Source organism: Phacochoerus africanus, chromosome X, assembly GCF_016906955.1.
Source record: "Phacochoerus africanus isolate WHEZ1 chromosome X, ROS_Pafr_v1, whole genome shotgun sequence".
NCBI classification, from domain to species: domain Eukaryota; kingdom Metazoa; phylum Chordata; class Mammalia; order Artiodactyla; family Suidae; genus Phacochoerus; species Phacochoerus africanus.
The window spans coordinates 43517608-43534572 of record NC_062560.1 but is presented as its reverse complement, the minus strand read 5'-3'; the positions used below and the strand labels follow the sequence as shown (position 1 = coordinate 43534572).

General features: G+C 47.8%; 1 protein-coding gene across 3 annotated transcripts in view; it reads left to right on the top strand.

Moving 5' to 3' along the window:
- The window catches only part of SLC9A7 (solute carrier family 9 member A7), a 164462-nt gene that overhangs the window by 105379 nt on the left and 42118 nt on the right, over nucleotides 1–16965 (top strand). For all 3 annotated transcript variants that reach the window (XR_007132902.1, XM_047765701.1, XM_047765700.1), the window contains exons 6-11: nucleotides 5744–5849; nucleotides 6531–6672; nucleotides 9094–9199; nucleotides 11259–11347; nucleotides 11439–11552; nucleotides 14425–14536. Coding sequence is in view for 2 of the 3 variants with exons in the window: in XM_047765701.1 (XP_047621657.1) it covers nucleotides 5744–5849; nucleotides 6531–6672; nucleotides 9094–9199; nucleotides 11259–11347; nucleotides 11439–11552; nucleotides 14425–14536 (669 nt within the window). In the remaining variant the exon portion in view is untranslated. The remainder of the gene's footprint in view (nucleotides 1–5743; nucleotides 5850–6530; nucleotides 6673–9093; nucleotides 9200–11258; nucleotides 11348–11438; nucleotides 11553–14424; nucleotides 14537–16965) is intronic.

The following is a 16965-nucleotide window of genomic DNA, read 5'->3' as shown; positions in this document are numbered from 1 at the left end:
CCTGGGACCTGCATCTCCGGGGCTGCCAGGCCTGTGCTCTGTTTGTTGCGATTAGCTTCCACCAGCCTTGAGTCCCTGAGTGACTGACAACAGCAGAGGCCACTGGTGCCAACCCCCAGTGACCGTATTGCATGAGCAACAGACAAAACCCCTCTTGAGTTTGACCACTGAGATTGGGGGAAAATGTGATACGGCAGCAGAAAGCAGCCTGTCGTCTCCTCTCTAAATTGGGGGGCATGATACTACTACCCACCCCGGGCTTTTAATGAGGACTAGACGAGATCGTGAAATGTTTAGCCTAGTGCCAGGTTCAATGGTAAGACCTTGTCGTTATTATCGTTGTCAAATTTTCCGCAACATCGGGTGAAAAACAAAACAATTCTTATGTCACATGATGACAACATAGAGTGAACGTCTAGTATTAGTTGAGGTTCTTCAAAGGAGCAGAAACATATAGGAGACTCCGTGTGTGTGTGTGTGTGCACGTATGCATGGTACAGAGCAGGAGTTGGGGGGAGAGAGAGGTTGATTGATGATAAGGAGTTGGCTCGTGCAATTACGGAGGCTAAGAAGTCCCGAGATGTGCAGTCCACAGGCTGAAGACCCACGAGAACCAGTGCCGTGGTTGGGGGCTGGCTTCAAAGACAGGCAGAGAAAGGCAATTTGAAAGCAAATGCTCCCTTCCTCTGCCTTTTTGTTCTAGGGAAACCTTCCTCAGCGCACGGATTCAAGTGTTACTCTCACCCAGAACCACACACACACACACACACACACACACACCCAGAACCACGTGGAGTCAAATATCTGTGTACCCGCTCAGTCAAGGTGACACAGACATTTAACTGTCATGGGCTTTATGTGAGGAGCCACACACATGGTCATGTGATAAATAATCCAGGAAATTGGGACTAGTTTTAGCCTCCTCCTTAAAGATTTCTCCTGGTGTGTAATTTTTTTTTTTTATCTTTACCCCTGTGTATTCAATCATTCCCTCACTGAGTGATGGTCATTCTCATGGCTGCCTTTTTTTTTTTTTTTGTCCGTACCAAAAAATATAATATACCTTAATAAACCAATCATGTGGGGAATGGCACTTCTGTTGTATAACTTCATAAACTTTTTAAGAGTGGAGATAAGAGATTGACCTTATGCCTTTTTTTTTTTTTTTGGTCTTTTTAGGGCCACACCCGAGGCATATGAAAGTTCCCAAGCTAGGGATCAAATCGGAGCTTCAGCCGCTGGCCTACAACCACAGCCACAGCAACGCCAGACCTGAGCCGCGTCTGTGACCTACACCACAGCTCCGGGCAGTGCCGGATCCTTAACCCACTGAGTGACACCAGGGATTGAACCTGCATCCTCATGGATGCTAGTTGGGTTCGTTACCGCTGAGCCATGACGGGAGCTCCTGACCTTGTGTCTTGTGTTAGGAAGATGACATGTCTGTCCCTTAGGAAATATGCTTCCTGCCAATGCCCCCTCAGGATGGCTGGCTGGCATCTGAATGCTTAGAGTAGTGGTTTCATTGTCTAGGTTTGTAATTAGCTGGAGCAGCCTCCTGATACAGCTGACATTTTTCACATTCAGATCATTCTTTGTTTTCTCTCAACAAGTGAATTAAACTTTTTGAAAAGGAAGCTGTGATGTGGATAGTTTTAGAATCTCCCTTCATCCCTGACAAACATAGAGACATCAGGACAGCCAAAGAGAAAAACACAGAAACTCAACTATGTGACAGAGTGTCGCCACGAATCCCCGAATAACAACTAGTGGGGTCACACTACCAGTAGCAGTGAGAGTTGGGGAATAAGAACAGCAGCTGTGCTGGGGGAGGCCGGGCGGGGGGGCGGGGGTGGGGGCTGCGGATCATTTTGATCATCAGGGAACCCAGAAATTCCCCACAAGTATTCACACACTGAAAAGGAGAGGGTCCCCCCCCCCCCGGGATTAAGAATTTAATGGGCATATCAGATAATAATAGTTCATACTATGAGGAGGCCTAACAGGCTTCAATTTGCCAGCGAGGGCAAGGAGACGGGAGGAGGTGTGAGGCTGCTGGAGTGATCTGGTCCCTCCGAAAATCCCCTGCGACGATCTCTCTGTAAGGACAGAGCCGCTGCCAAAAATGAGCTGTTAGGACCACAGACCTTGATGGGCAGGGCATTAAAGGAGAAAGAAAGCTCAGATACTCACGGTGGAGGAGCCCAGAGGAAGCCCATCTCAGCCTGGGAGAGGTGGCTACACTCAGAGGCTGTACTTTTAATACTTCAACATAGAACCAGAAGAGGGAGCTCTAGAGCCATGAGACCAGGAAAGCTCTTCTGGGCTTTCTTCCCCAACCCGCTTCACTTACGATGAGCAGCCGAAATGGACTGAGGTTGAACTTCGTATAAATGTAAGAAAAGATAGGGATAACGCATCTGAATAATAGAGTTACAGATAATGAAGTCATACCCGAAGAAGAGGGTCCCAAAGCAGATGAAACTTGATTAATATTCCAAAAGAAGCTAAAGGAAATGGGGTTGGGGAACCCAAGTAAAAGAGATGATAGTATTACCTGCTGTAGAGCACAAGCAATTATATCTCTAATCACTTGTGGTAGAACGTGATGAAGGATAATGTGAGAAAAAGAACGTGTGTGTGTGTGTGTGTGTGTGACTGGATCACTTTGCTGTACAATAGAAATTGACAGAACATTGTAAATCAACCATAATAAAAAATTTAAAAAGAACCAAAAAAATTTAAAAAATAAAATTGAGTTCCTGCTGTGGCACATCGGGATGGGTGACATCTCTGGAGAGCTGTGATGCATGTTCGATCCCTGGCCCAGCACAGCGAGTTAAGGATCCGGCATTGCTGCAGCTGCAGCGTAGATGGAAACTGCAATTTGGGTCTGCTCTCTGGCCTGGGAACTCTATTTGCAACAGGGTGGCCAAAAAAGAAAAAAACCCAATTTTTTTTAATGGGTAAAGCCGAAATGATAGCGTCAAGGGATATACACTGAGTGGTCAAACTATAGGGAAATGCAAGGAAATGATTATAAAATCAGGTTACTGGTTACTTTTAGGGGCTTGAGATTGGGACAGAACGTATTCGGAGTGGGAGGGCTTCTCAGAGGGGTTGGCACAGTTCCATTTCTTGGACTGAATGATGGCTAAAAGAGTGGTTGACGTACGGTACTGCTAAATATTTGTTTGGCTTTATTTTCTAGTCAGATGAGTTAGTAATGCTTTTGGCTGTAAATAACAGAAAAATCTGGCTAATACCAGCTTAAACAGATAGCTGTTTATTTTGGCTAAGGGCCGGACGCTGGCGCCTCGGCTCCCACTGTAATCAGGCATCCAGGCACTTGGTCTTTCTGGTGCACCCCCCCCCCCTGGGTTTCAGACACACCTTAGCTGCCCCAGGGAGGCCCGATGACTGCACCGCATCCAGTCTCCACCTGCTTCCAGGCAGGAAGCGGTGGCACTCATAGCAAGCGAAGCTGGGGAACTGAGTTGAGTGTTTCAAGTGCTTGTGGCAGAAACTAACAAAGCAGAAGGTAGTCGGGTGTGAGTGGAGAGAGAACCCTGCTTGTGTGTATATATCTAGAGCAGGGGTTCTTAACTGGGTTTGAGTTCGAGCCCCCGCCCCCCCGTAGACATTTGGCAACATCTAGAGACATTTTTGGATGTCACAACTTGGCGGGGGAGAGTGTGCAGGGCTCTTGGTATCTTGTGGGTAGAGGCCAGGGATGCTGCTGAACTATCTTAAAATGCACAGGACAGGAGTTCCCGTTGTGGCTTAACGGGTTCCCAACGTGGTGTCCCTGAGGATGCAGGTTCGATCCCTGGCCTCACTCAGTAGGTTAAGGATCTGGCGTTGCTGCAGCCTGCAGTGTAGGTTGCAGATGTGGCTCTGATCCAATGTTGCGGTGGCTATGGCATAGCCCCAGTGGCCGCTCCGATTCGACCCTTAGTCTGGGAACTTCTGTATGTTGCGGGTGCAGTCATTTTAAAAAAGCAAAAAAAAAAAAATATGTACATATACACACAGTACATAGGACAGCCCCCACAATAGAGTTGTTACCTGGCCCTGAATGTCAGTGGGACCAAAGTTGAGAAACTCCAAAACCATTTCAGGGGTTCCATAAAGTCATAACTCATTTAATAATAGTAGCGGAGCTCCTGCTGTGGCTCAGTGAGAACGAACCCGACTAGCATCCATGAGGATGTGGGTTTGATCCCTTGTCTCATTCAGTGGGTTAAGGATCTGGCATGGCTGTGAGCTGTGGTGTAGGTTCGCAGACGTGGCTCGGATCCCGAGTGGCTGTGGCTGTGGCATAGGCTGGCAGCTGGAGCTCTGATTCGACCCCTAGCCTGGGAATTTCCCTACGCCGTGAGTGTGGCCCTAAAAAGGCAAACAATAATAGTAGTAGTATATTATTTGCTTTTTACTTTCGTTCTTTCACAAGTGTACAGTCAATGGCGTTTTCCAGGGTCTGCATAATGTGTGATATGGACTCTGTTGATCAGATGCACAAACAGATATGAGAACCATCTATCTTCCATTACTGCAGATGTTACAGAGATTTGAAAAAATGTAAAACAATGCCTCTCTTCTTGCTCTTTTTTTTGGGGAGATGTAATTATTTTTTCATTAAAAACATGTTAACATACAATGGGTTTGCTGGTCATTTAAATGAATAAATATGTACTTTTTTGGTATTAATAATGACCAGGATTGATAGCTATAGTCTACAGAATTAAAGCTCTTTGGGGGCCTCAAAATTTTTAAGGGTGTAAAGGAGTCCTGAGATCAGTATGAGATCTGCTGGTCTGGAGAAGAGCTGATTTTGAAATGACTACGAAATGTGAAAACTGGGAGAAATGTAATTATGTGTAGTCTGTCACAAACGAAGACTTTCATTATTTCCCAAACCTCTAGTAAAGCCTTTTCTGTGCCCCAACTCTATGCTGGCATCCAAAAGCACAGCGACCAGTATGATAGGGTTTCTGCCTTCAAAGAGATTTCAGCCCACCAGTAGAGCCAAGTCACAATGATTGTGATTTTTTTTTTTTTTTTTGGTGGCACCCGCAGCATGTGGAAGTTCCTGGGCCAGGGATCAAACCTGCACCACAGCAGCCACCTGAGCCACTGCAGTGACGAGCCCAGATCCCTAATCTGCTGCACGAGAAAGGCAATCTGATTGTGGGTGTTTGTTTATTTGTTTGTTTGTTTGCTTTTTAGGGCCACACTCATGGCATATGGACGTTTCCAGGCTAGGGGTTGAATCGGAGCTACAGCTGCCAGCCACAGCCACAGCCACAGCCACAGTCACGCGGGATCCGAGCCGCCTCTGAAACCTATACCACAGCTCACGGCAACGCCAGATCCTTAACCTACTGAGCAAGGCCAGGGATTGAACCCGCCTCCTCCTCAGGGATCCTAGTCGGGCTTCTTAACCACTGAGCCACGACGGGAACTCCTGTGATTATTTTTTAAGTTTTGCAGTTGAGGCATCTTCAAAGTGTGATGAGATTACACTGGAAAGCGCAGCATTATTAAAACCAAGCATCATGTCACTTCTCGTTCCGACTAAGATTGTCATTTTTTCATCTCTGCCATAGACCACTGGTCTTTGACTCCCTGCCTGCAACATCCTGTCCCGCTAGAGATAAGAATTGCTTCCCTAAATTTGTCATCAGTGGCTTAAAGGCAGAAACTGCAACTAATTTATATGCTTTGGGCCCATGTTTTTTAGTGACTGTACTGGCGATATTTAATGAACTGCATGCGGACGTGGACCTCTACGCACTTCTGTTTGGAGAAAGCGTCCTCAATGATGCTGTCGCCATTGTTTTGTCCTCGTAAGTAACGGTGTTTCCTCCTGGGACGAGAAACTCTGGCTTCCTGAACGCTCTGGGCTAAATTCAGAGGCCCAGCTTAAACGTGTTAAACATTGAATTAGGTGTTTTTCCAAATGAGGTTTATCCACTCGGTGGATGCGGCTGCGTGGCTGTGGCCAGTCAGCAGCAATGGGAATGCCGCTACCAGCATAGTATGGTGGCTGCAGAGGAAATTCAAGGAATGCACTGTGGGGAGGGCTCTGTAGAGTGTATAGATCACTGTGTTTGTCCAGACTTTTATGTAACCCCGGTGTAAAACCTGCCCAGTGTTTTTGTTGTTGTTTTTTTATTATTTCCCCCAACACAATTCTTTTTTCCCACTATACAGCATGGGAACCCAGTTACACATACACGTATACATGATGTTTTTCTCCCATTGTCGTGCTACGTTGTAAGTATCTGGACATAGTTCTCAGTGCTATAACCCAAATGTCCATCGACAGATGATTGGATCGGGAAGATGGAGTATATATACACAATGGAATACTACACAGCCATAAAAAAGAATGAAATAATGCCATGTGCAGCAACACGGATGGAACTAGAGACTCTCATCCTGAGTGCAGTCAGTCAGAAAGAGAAAGACAAATACCATAGGATATCACCCAGTGTTTTTTTTTAACTCTTTCTTTTTCCCTTCAGGTCTATCGTTGCCTACCAGCCAGCGGGGCTCAACACTCACGCCTTTGATGCTGCTGCCTTTTTTAAGTCAGTTGGCATTTTTCTAGGTATATTTAGCGGCTCTTTTACCATGGGAGCTGTGACTGGGGTTGTGACTGCTCTAATATCCTTTTCTTAGTGTCTGTCCTGGGCCTCAGTATGATGAGGTGGCACGAGACCTGCGAAAAGCAAGTTCTCAGTGCGCCCTTTCAGAAGTGAATCTTCCATTGATTGTTCCACTGGGGGCTGGGGGGCTCTGGAAGTGTCACCCTTTGGGGAAACCTGACAGTCGACGGGAGCTAGGAGCTAAGAGGTTGAGAAAATGTTGACAAGTGTATGTCTCAGCTTAGCTCTGTCTTCATCTTTGGGTTTTCTCTCCTTCCAATGAACCAGTTGGAGATCGGAGCTTGTGGGGAGCATGAATGGGGTGGGGGGCGTGGGGTGAGAAGAGAGGAGAAGGCTGGGAACGAGGAAGCACCTTTCAGGAGGTTGGGAGGAAAGCTGGGAAGTACTTTAGCCCCAGCCTTGCTGCTGGTTTCCACTGCTGTGGGCCATACAGGACCATCATGGCCATAACTAGCCAGGAACCGTCTGTGAGAATGACAGCAAGGTGGCCTTCCTTGAGGCAAGGACTTTACAATAGTGACTTAAAAACCAGCCAACCAACATAGAAGCAAAATGTAGAATGAGCAGGGAACCCTTCCCCAGATGTGCTGAGTCCATCATATCTTCTTGCAACGGCATTTAGCTTACCTGTGTCCCACACAGGCGCAATGGGAGCCACATTTCAGCCTGCAGTCAATATGTAAATTACTACCAAAAGTTATAAAATTATTAATGAGATTTTATTCATTCAGTTCTTGTGCTAAATCATTGAACTATGGCGTAAGTTTTGCTCTTACAGTACATCTCCATTCAGACGAGCCACGTTCTAAGTGCTGAGTAGCCACATGAGGCTAGTGGCTACCATACTGGACTGTGTAGATTTAGATTGCTTTCTTGCTTTTCTTTCTTTCTTTTTTTTGAGAGAATTAGTTTTTTAATTTTTTTTTTGTCTTTTCTAGGGCGCACCCGTGACATATGGAGGTTCCCAGGCTAAGGGTCTTATCAGAGCTGTAGCCGCCGGCCTACGCCACAGCCACAGCAATGCAGGATCCGAGCTGCGTCTGCAACATACACCACAGCTCACGGCAATGCTGGATCCTTAAGCCACTGAGCAAGTCCAGGGATCAAACCTGCAACTTCATGGTTCCTAGTCGGCTTTGTTTCTGCCGCGCCAAGACGGGAACTCCTTAATTCTTTTTAATTATAGTTGATTTGCAATGTTCTGTCAATTTCTGCTGTATAGATTGCTTTCTTCATAAAGGCCCTTTTGATGCCCTGGGAACTTAGATTGCTCAGTGAAACCACTCATGAGATGATTCTAAGCTGGCCCACCATGGAATGGCAGTATTAGGAGGGGACTCTCTGATCCCAGAAAGTGACACCAGCACTGCGGAATTGCCCCTGGAGTCTCGCACACTTTGTTCTCATGCACTCACTAGGCACCTGCTACGGACTCAGGCCTTAATGGCCCACAGAGGTCAGAGTCTCCCCACCTCATCTTCCCAGGCCTGCCTGAGGTGCTCTCAGCACTACCAGAACTAACCTGCCCGCCACACCTCGGGCCTTGACTGTGTCTCGCAGAAATGTGGGCATTGCAAGGAGCACAGAGAGCCCTTTCTAGTTTCTTTGGAAAGCTTAATTTTTAAAACCAGCCTTACCGAGATAAAATTCACATCCCATACAGTTCACCCACTTGAAGTGTACAGTTCAATGGTTTGTGGTTTTATTTACATGATTGTTTTTTTTTCTAAATTGCAGTAAAACGCATATAACATAAAACTTGCCGTTTTAACCATTTTAAGTGATCAGTTCAGTGGCATTGGGTATATCCACAGTGTTGGTACACTGGGCTGGATGCCTCCAATGTGCAAGGGTCCATCCCCCTAATCCCATAACCCTTTTCACCATCCCCAACAGAAACCGTGTGCCCACTAAACAGTATCCCCCCTCCTCCCTCCTCTACCCACATTTGGGAACGTCTCTTCTACTGGGAAGCTTCATTTTCTTTTCTTTTTTTTTTTTTTTTTGTCTTTTTGCCATTTCTTGGGCCACTCCCACGGCATATGGAGGTTCCCAGGCCAAGGGTCCAATCGGAGCTGTCGCTGCCGGCCTACACCAGAGCCACAGCAATGCAGGATCCGAGCCGCATCTGCAACCTACACCCCAGCTCCTGGCAACACCAGATCCTTAACCCACGGAGCAAGGCCAGGGATCGAACCCGCCACCTCCTGGTTTCTAGTCGGATTCGTTAACCACTGCACCATGACGGGAACTCCAAAGCTTCATTTTGTTTATTGTAAAAACCAAGCAGCAACGTTGGGGCCCCAAAAGAAGCATTAGGGGCAAAGGACCGCCCTTAGGGAGCAGTCCTGGGCTGATAGAGCGTGGTTCTCGGTGACCTGGATGCTTGTGGCTGGAGACAGCTCCTTGACAGGCTAACGTGACCAAGTTCACCAAGCTGCACTGCTTCCCCCTGCTGGAGACGGCGCTCTTCTTCCTGATGTCCTGGAGCACGTTCCTCTTGGCCGAAGCCTGTGGGTTTACAGGTGGGTTTGGGGTTTCGGCTGGATTTTCCCTGTCCTTGGACCACCCTTTCCTTCACCGCGGTGGGGGCTGAGGAAGGTCGAGGGGAGGGAAGAATTCTTAAGTAGCTGCTCCCCGGAGTTGATAAACTGCTCACGGAGTGTCCATATGGAGGATTGCTGAGCAAGGCTGGTTTCTGTCTTGTGAATAATTTAGTTTGCAATTTATAAAAATCATTTCGTTTCCAAATCCGCGTCTTTTTTTTTTTTTTTTTAAGGAAGTTCCCTGGGCCAGAGATCGAATCTGAGCTGCAGCTGCAACCTATGCCACAGCTGCAGCAGTGCTGGGCTGGGGATCGAACGCACACCTCAGCAGCAACCCCAGCCCCTGCAGAGATAACATTGAATCCTTAACCCATGGTGCCCCAGTGGGACCTCCTTCCAAAGCTGCATTTTTTTTGTGTGTTTTTGCCTTTTCTGGGGCCTCTCCCGAGGCATGTGGAGGTTCCCAGACTAGGGGTCGAATTGGAGCTGTAACCGCCGACCTATGCCAGAGCCACAGCAATGCCAGATCTGAGCCGCCTCTGCAACCTACACCCCAGCTCGCGGCAACGCTGGATCCCCAACCCACTGAGCCAGGCCAGGGATCGAACCCGCAACCTCATGGTTCCTAGTCGGAGTCGTTAACCACTGAGCCACAACAGGAACTCCAAAGCTGCATCTTTTTTACAGGATAAACTTTATTGTTTCAAATTCAGTTACATGTTCGAGTCCTCATCCTGACTCTAAGTAGATGCTTTGCTGCAAAGTTAATGACTACGTTAACCCCTTATTTGTATCCTCCGTGATTTACAAACAGCAATAATAAACACAATATGTATCCTTTTAAACGTAATACCTTAAATCTACTCAGATGAGTGCGATTATGAGTTTTCCTTATTTTGTTTCTGGTGTGTTTAATCATTGCCTGTCAATACTATGTTTTTATGGTGCCAGTTTCCTAGATTATTAGTGTGAGTGATGGTATGGTTTTAATTCCTCACATTCTCTCATTAAAAAAAAAAAAAACTAATCACTAGATTTTTCCACTAGAAAACTCAAGTACAGTTACCATACATACTCCGGGTAATTAGCAAGTCCTTTTATCATCTTTTTAAACTATTGCAGCACATCTTTATAATGCCCCACTTCCTTTAAAACTTGACTATAATCTATAAATATATAGGTCAAATCCCAGGTGTGTTCATTGCCTTGCAAAGCAAAATTGTCACCGTTAACCTGAAATCTAGATTCGGGGCTTGGATAAATGGACTAGTTCTCTGGATCCATTTCCTATGAAGCCCTTGGACCATGCACAATATTTAAAGCATTGGTTTGAAATTAAATTCATTCATTCAATGAACAGAGAGGATTACGACAAAGGTGTGGGATGGGCGAACACTTAAGAGTCTCTTTGAGGGACTGGATGCTACATGCCACGTAGAGATGGTCAATTCCTTAGGAGTTGAGAAGAGAGGAGCAGATACCCTTAAAACTGGAGCAAGGTGCGCGGGGGTGGGGGGGGGAAGAGTTCCCATCGTGGCGCAGTGGTTAACAAATCAGACTAGGAACCATGAGGTTGTGGGTTCGATCCCTGGCCTCGCTCAGTGGGTTAAGGATCCAGCATTGCCGTGAGCTGTGGTGTAGGTCGAAGATGTGGCTTGGATCTGGCGTGGCTGTGGCTGTGGTGTAGGCTGGAGGCTACAGCTCCGATTGGACCCCTAGCCTAGGAACCTCCATGTGCCGCGGGTCGCAGCCCTAGAAAAGGCGAAAAGACAAAAAAAAAAAAAGTGAGAAAACTGGAGCAAGGTGGGGAAATCAGGGGCCTTGGCTTTGAAGGAGAACCGGGTTGGGAGCAGGAAAGGTTGATAGGAGACATGGAGGCAGGGGGAGTTTTCAGTCGTAGGAAACGTTGAAAACCTTTGAGGAAGTTGGGTATGCTGGCCTTGTCTACCTTTTTGTTTTGGGGGGGTATTTTTTTTTTGCTTCATTTTTCCCCTACCCCATTGATTTTTTTTTTTTCCTTTTCTTTACCTCTCGCCAGGGGTTGTGGCTGTCCTCTTCTGTGGCATCACACAAGCTCATTACACCTACAACAATCTGTCGGTGGAATCAAGAAGTCGAACAAAGCAGGTGAGCGAGAGCCCTGTGTTCTCACAGGTGACCTGCGAATACAAGGGAGGGACTCGGGGGGTTTACGGCTTCCTCTTCCCTCTCTGCGCAGCTGTTTGAGGTGTTACACTTCCTGGCCGAGAACTTCATCTTCTCCTACATGGGCCTGGCGCTGTTTACCTTCCAGAAGCACGTCTTCAGCCCCGTTTTCATCATCGGAGCTTTTGTATCCTTTTTTGGGGGTGGGGGGGTTCCACTATTTTCTACATGGAAACACGACCACTGCTGGGGAAGCAATAACAACAGTAATTTCTGGTTTGGGCAGAGAGGTGGCAGAGCCAGTGCTTGTTCGTGGTGGTTTTATGATGAGAAAAAGAAGTGGTCAGTGTATAAAGCTAAATATATCTGGAGTTCCCATCGTGGCTCAGCGGAAATGCATCTGACTAGCATCCATGAGGATGCAGGTTCGATCCCTGGCCCAGCACAGTGGGTTAAGGATCCAGAGTTGCTGTGAGCTGTGGTGTAGGTCACAGACACGGCTCGGATCTGGCGTGGCTGTGGCTGTGGCGTAGGCTGGCAGCTGTAGCTCCAATTCGACCCTTAGCCTGGGAACTTCCACATGCCGCGGGTGAGGTCCTAAAAAAAGACCAAAAAAAGGTAAATATATTTGATTTCAAGCACTAGTTTTGATGCTAGGGTTGCCCTTTCTGCATTTTCTGTGTAAGATGGCCTTCCTGTTACACTGGTGATGGACAAGGCGTCATTTGTTTTCTTCAGCACCCTTCCTACCAGGTCTACAAATCGGCAACCCGTATCAGTCCCCCAAATTGTTTTTTTCCCATTGCCGCATGAATCCCAATCCAGGAGGTTCCCCTTTTGTATGACCTGCAGGTTCTGTTACTCTTGCCGCAGGGCAGCCCGCAGTGGTGAACACGCTTTCACTTAACCTTCCCCACAATAGAAAAGACCCTCCCTTTTTTTTTTTTTTTTTTTTTGCCGCAAAGAAAGAAAAAGGAGAGGAAGCGAAGATAAGATGGAAAAAATACTTGGCTCCGTGATTTAGTCCCATTGTGAGAGCAGTTTTTGGAAGAGATGCATGGTTTGGAGGGTTGGCGCCTCTCAAGGGGCGAAATGCATGCCCAGCAGTGCCCTGACACCTGAGCGCTCTGCTCGCATGGCCTCAGATCCTATTGTTTTCATTCAGCTGAACTCTTTGGGTCTTGGAACTATTGCAGTTCAGCTCAGCCTGGATTTCGAGTTCTGAGCAGGAGACCATGGTGGCTGGTTGTTGCCTTTTACCTTTTCTGAGGCCTCCTGGGTATTTTGGGATGAGCCCCCCCCAAAAGGAGCATTTGGGAGCCCCCACCGTGGTGCTCAGGTCACTGTGGAGGTGCAGGTTTGGTCTTCAGCCCAGCACAGTGGGTTATAAGGATCTGATATTGTCGCAGCGGTGGTGTGGGTTGCAGTGTGGCTCAGATTTAATCCCTGGACCAGGAACTTTCATATGCTGTGGGTGCAGCCATTTAAAAAAAAAAAAAAGATTTTTCTCCGGTCTTTTCATGTATTGTACAGAAATCACGGATACTCACCAAGCAGCTAGATAGAGAGCGATGGTGGCCAAAGGCCATGCCCGAACCCCGCCAGTGTTATCTGCTTCCACTGGGCCTTTTATCTTAGATTGGCATGCTCAACAGACGAAGCGCTCCGGATCTGGGAGACCAGTGTTTGTATTCTTAAGAGAGACCTTGCACGTCACTTTTATTGATATTCTTAGCACAGCATCCTGTGAGAGAGCGCGCGCTGCCTGTGTTTACAGCCGAGGCCCTCGTCCAAGGCTGAGCTGTGCCGGGGCTTCTGTGCAGCCCGAGGCCACTTCTCCTTGAGGGCTTCTGCATGGCTTCTAGGATATCATGTTAGAAGTGTGAACCATTTCCTCCTGTTCAAAATAAAACAACAGCCGGAAAAACAGCGAGCACCACAAGAAGGAGACAAACAGTATTTGATCCCGAAGGAGGCAAAAGAGAGCCCCGCCCTCGCTTCTGTCTGCAGCAGCTGCAGCTCCGGCAGCTGGTGCCTCGCTGCAACGGAAGCTCCCTGGTCCTCTGGTTTCCACAGCAGTTTGCCTCTGTGACCACCAGGGCCGTGTGCATCCCTCTCTCGGGCTCTGGTCTGAACTCAGCCAGTGACAGAGGAGCGATTTCCCTGCATTCTTTGGTTTGCACACTAAGAGTTCCTCTTGCACGCTCCTCCTCTCCCACCTCTTACACCCCCCACCCCACCCCCGAGACCCGCCAGCCACGGAGGCAGAGAACTGGCCCCAGCTTGATCTTTGCGAGGAATCTGAATGTGGCTTCGTGGTGCGAACCCTCAAAGTTGCCTCACCTCTTATTTGTAGGATCTTCCTGGTCATTCCGACCCCTGATGTTTACCTCTAACCGGCGGCGCTTACGAGCTTACCCAGCCAACGTTCAATTACAGTTTGATTCTAGGGTTAGTTCTTCTCTTCTTGTGATTATCTTTTTCCTTCCAATAGAACCCAACACACCTTTTTTCTTCTTTCTTTGTTTCTTTTCTTTTCTTTTCTTTTCTTTTTTTTTTTTTTTTGGCTGCCCTGTGGCATAGGGAGCTCCGGGGCTAGGGATCAGATCTGAGCCGCAACCCCAAACTAAGCTGCAGCCGAGGCAATGCCAGATCCTTAACCCACAGTGCTGGGCCGGTGTTGCCAAGACGCTGCTGATCCAGTAGCGGGTGCTCCCTTTGGCTTCTCTGAACGCCCCACCCCAGCCATGGGACCTTAGCTTCTTTCTGGACTCATTTTTAGACGGCCTGGAGACTGGGTCCACATCCGTGTAATCAAACCAAGAAGTTAACACCAGTGCGTTTAACAGGCTAGAAATTACATCTGTGAGCCTGGAGGTTGGGAAGGTTGGCCCGTCGAAGCCCGCTTCCTGCTGAGACTTTGTTTGGAGGGAAATTAGCCAGCCTGCCTTCTCTGTGCAAGGTGTCACGGCAAGCCTAGAATCCTCTGCTCAGTCCGAGGTTGTTGAAAGTGCCATCCTGGAAACATGTTGGGCCCTTAACCTCCCCTCGACGGTCAGGTGGCCATCTTCCTGGGCAGAGCTGCCCACATATACCCGCTCTCTTTCTTCCTCAACCTGGGCAGACGGCATAAGATCGGCTGGAATTTTCAACACATGATGATGTTTGCAGGTAAAAAAATAAAACAAATAAATACATGTACATATCATGAGTTGTATGTAGCAGGCCGTGCCAGTGTAATTAAAGTACAATTGATAAGGTTCATAAAAAGATAGAAATTCAGGCGTCTGGTTCTCTTTATCTCCTCCAGTGCTGAGTAGACAGACTTTGCTAAAAGGAGCTAATATTGATTGTGCAAACCACACTACCAACTGTGAACATTTTCCCCCTCCTGAAATAGCTGCAGCTTTATCTTATCTCGACTGCCCAAGGGCCCTGGAGGTATGCAACTATTTATAGTGCTTGATGGAGTTCCCATTGTGGCGCAGCCCAAAACAAGTCCAACTAGGAACCATGAGGTTGTGGGTTCGATCCCTGGCCTCGCTCAGTGGGTCGAGGACCTGGCGTTGCCCTGAGCTGTGGTGTAGGTCCCAGATGCGGCTCGGATCCTGTGTTGCTGTGGCTGTGGCATAGGGCAGCAGCTGCAGCTCTGATTTGACCCCTAGCCTGGGACTCTCCATATGCCATGGGTGCAGCCCTAAAAAGCAAGCAAAAAAAAAAAGTGCCTGATTGCTTTTCTAGTAGGGATGTTCATAACCCTTATTCTTTCAGAAGGGCTTCAGACCTAAACTTAGGTCTTGAGTGGGAAAGAACACAGGCCAAGTTATGCCTCCCATCGTCAGCATCCTCTCATCAAATAATAAAATTAAAATAATTAGGTGAGGGCCTCCTTTCTATGGAGTAAAAGAAAGAACATATACTCCCACTAGCAAGCCGGACCCCAAACGCGGAGTCCGTGGTCCCATGAAGCTAACAGCTGTGTGATAGTTCTGCTTGGTTTACGCGGTCTCCCCAGGCTTCCTCTTCACTATGAAGCTGAGAAGTGCAGGGAAGCCCCTGAGGGGACAAAGGACAATAAAGAAATGCGGGGAAGTAAAGAGAGAGCGAAGGGCATGAGTAGATGGCGCAGTGAGAGTGGTAAGCATCAGACTTCATAGACGAGACCCGAGTTAGAGCATCTCTGCAGAGGAGAGGGTGGACCTCATGGGGCAAAGGAAGGGAGAGGGGCTGTGCAAGGGGCAACATGAGCAGAGGCCCTTTACTGCCACCCAGGAGTTCTTAGAGGCCACAGAGAATCACACTGAGATCACATGGGCAGGCGCCTCTCAGCAAAGCAGCGGCTTTGTCTACTCCTGGCATCCGCACTCAAGGTCACAGGCTGCCCTCACGCTCTCCTTTCACTCTGACACCCACTGCTTGGGCATCCTCTTCCTATAAGCCACACTTCTAGATTGTGGAGGATACAGAAGCCAGCCGCCTTCAAGGAGCAGCTGGGAAAGAGTGGAGGTTTCTGAGGGAGGGCAGCGACAGACTAGATCCTCCGTCGCTAGTAGAAAAGTGCCCGTGGAAAAGAGAAAGATGAATTGGAGATAACTCAGTCACCTAGATCCATTTAAAGTGTGTTCCCTAGCTTCTGTACTGCAAAACTGAGAAGCACCCAGCCCTGTTTAAAGATAGCTCCTATCAAAACTCTTTTTTTTTTTTTTGGCTTTTTAGGGCCGCACCCATAGCATATGGAGGTTCCCAGGCTAGGGGTTGAATCGGAGCTGTAGCCACCGGCCTACGCCAGAGCCACAGCAACGCGGGATCTGAGCCGCGTCTGCAACCTACACCACAGCTCACGGCAACGCTGGATCCTTAACCCACTGAGTGAGGCCAGGGATTGAACCCGCAACCTCTTGGTTTCTAGTCGGATTCGTTAACTGTTGCGCTGCAACAGGAACTCTTCAAAACTCTTTTCTGCGGGGAGAAATCTGGCTCTCAAAAGGAACTCCTTCTTCAAGGCTGTGAAAGAGTTACTCGAGGTTTCACTTTTCATATTGCTTACAGTGTTTACCTAATAAAGAAAAATGAAAAAAAAAATGGAGCACATGTTGTCTCTCTCTGACTCTCAGGGCAGGTTTTCTTCTTTGAGACAATGTCCATTTAAAGTTTTAAATATTGGAGTTCCCATCGTGGCGCAACGGAAGCGAACCCGACTAGGATCCATGAGGACGGGTTCAAAACAGAAAAAAAAATTTTTTTTAAATATTAAATAGTGAAATAGCTGGCTGTAGGGCGATCTAGATGTGTGTCCATCTTTCCCTACGACAGGTCAATAGAGAACGTTAAGTTTGCTCTGTTTTTTTAATGTAACTTTTATTGTCACTTTTTTTTTTTTTTTTTGTCTTTTTAGGGCTGCACCCGTGGCCTATGGACATTCCCAGGCTAGGGGTCGAATTGGAGCTGTAGCTGCCGGCTACAGCCACAGCCATAGCCATGTGGCATCCAAGCCCCATCTTCGACCGATGTCACAGCTCATGGCATCTCCAGATCCTGAACCCACTGAGTGAGGCCAGGGCTCGAACCCGTGTCCTCATGGATCCTAGTCGGGTTCATTA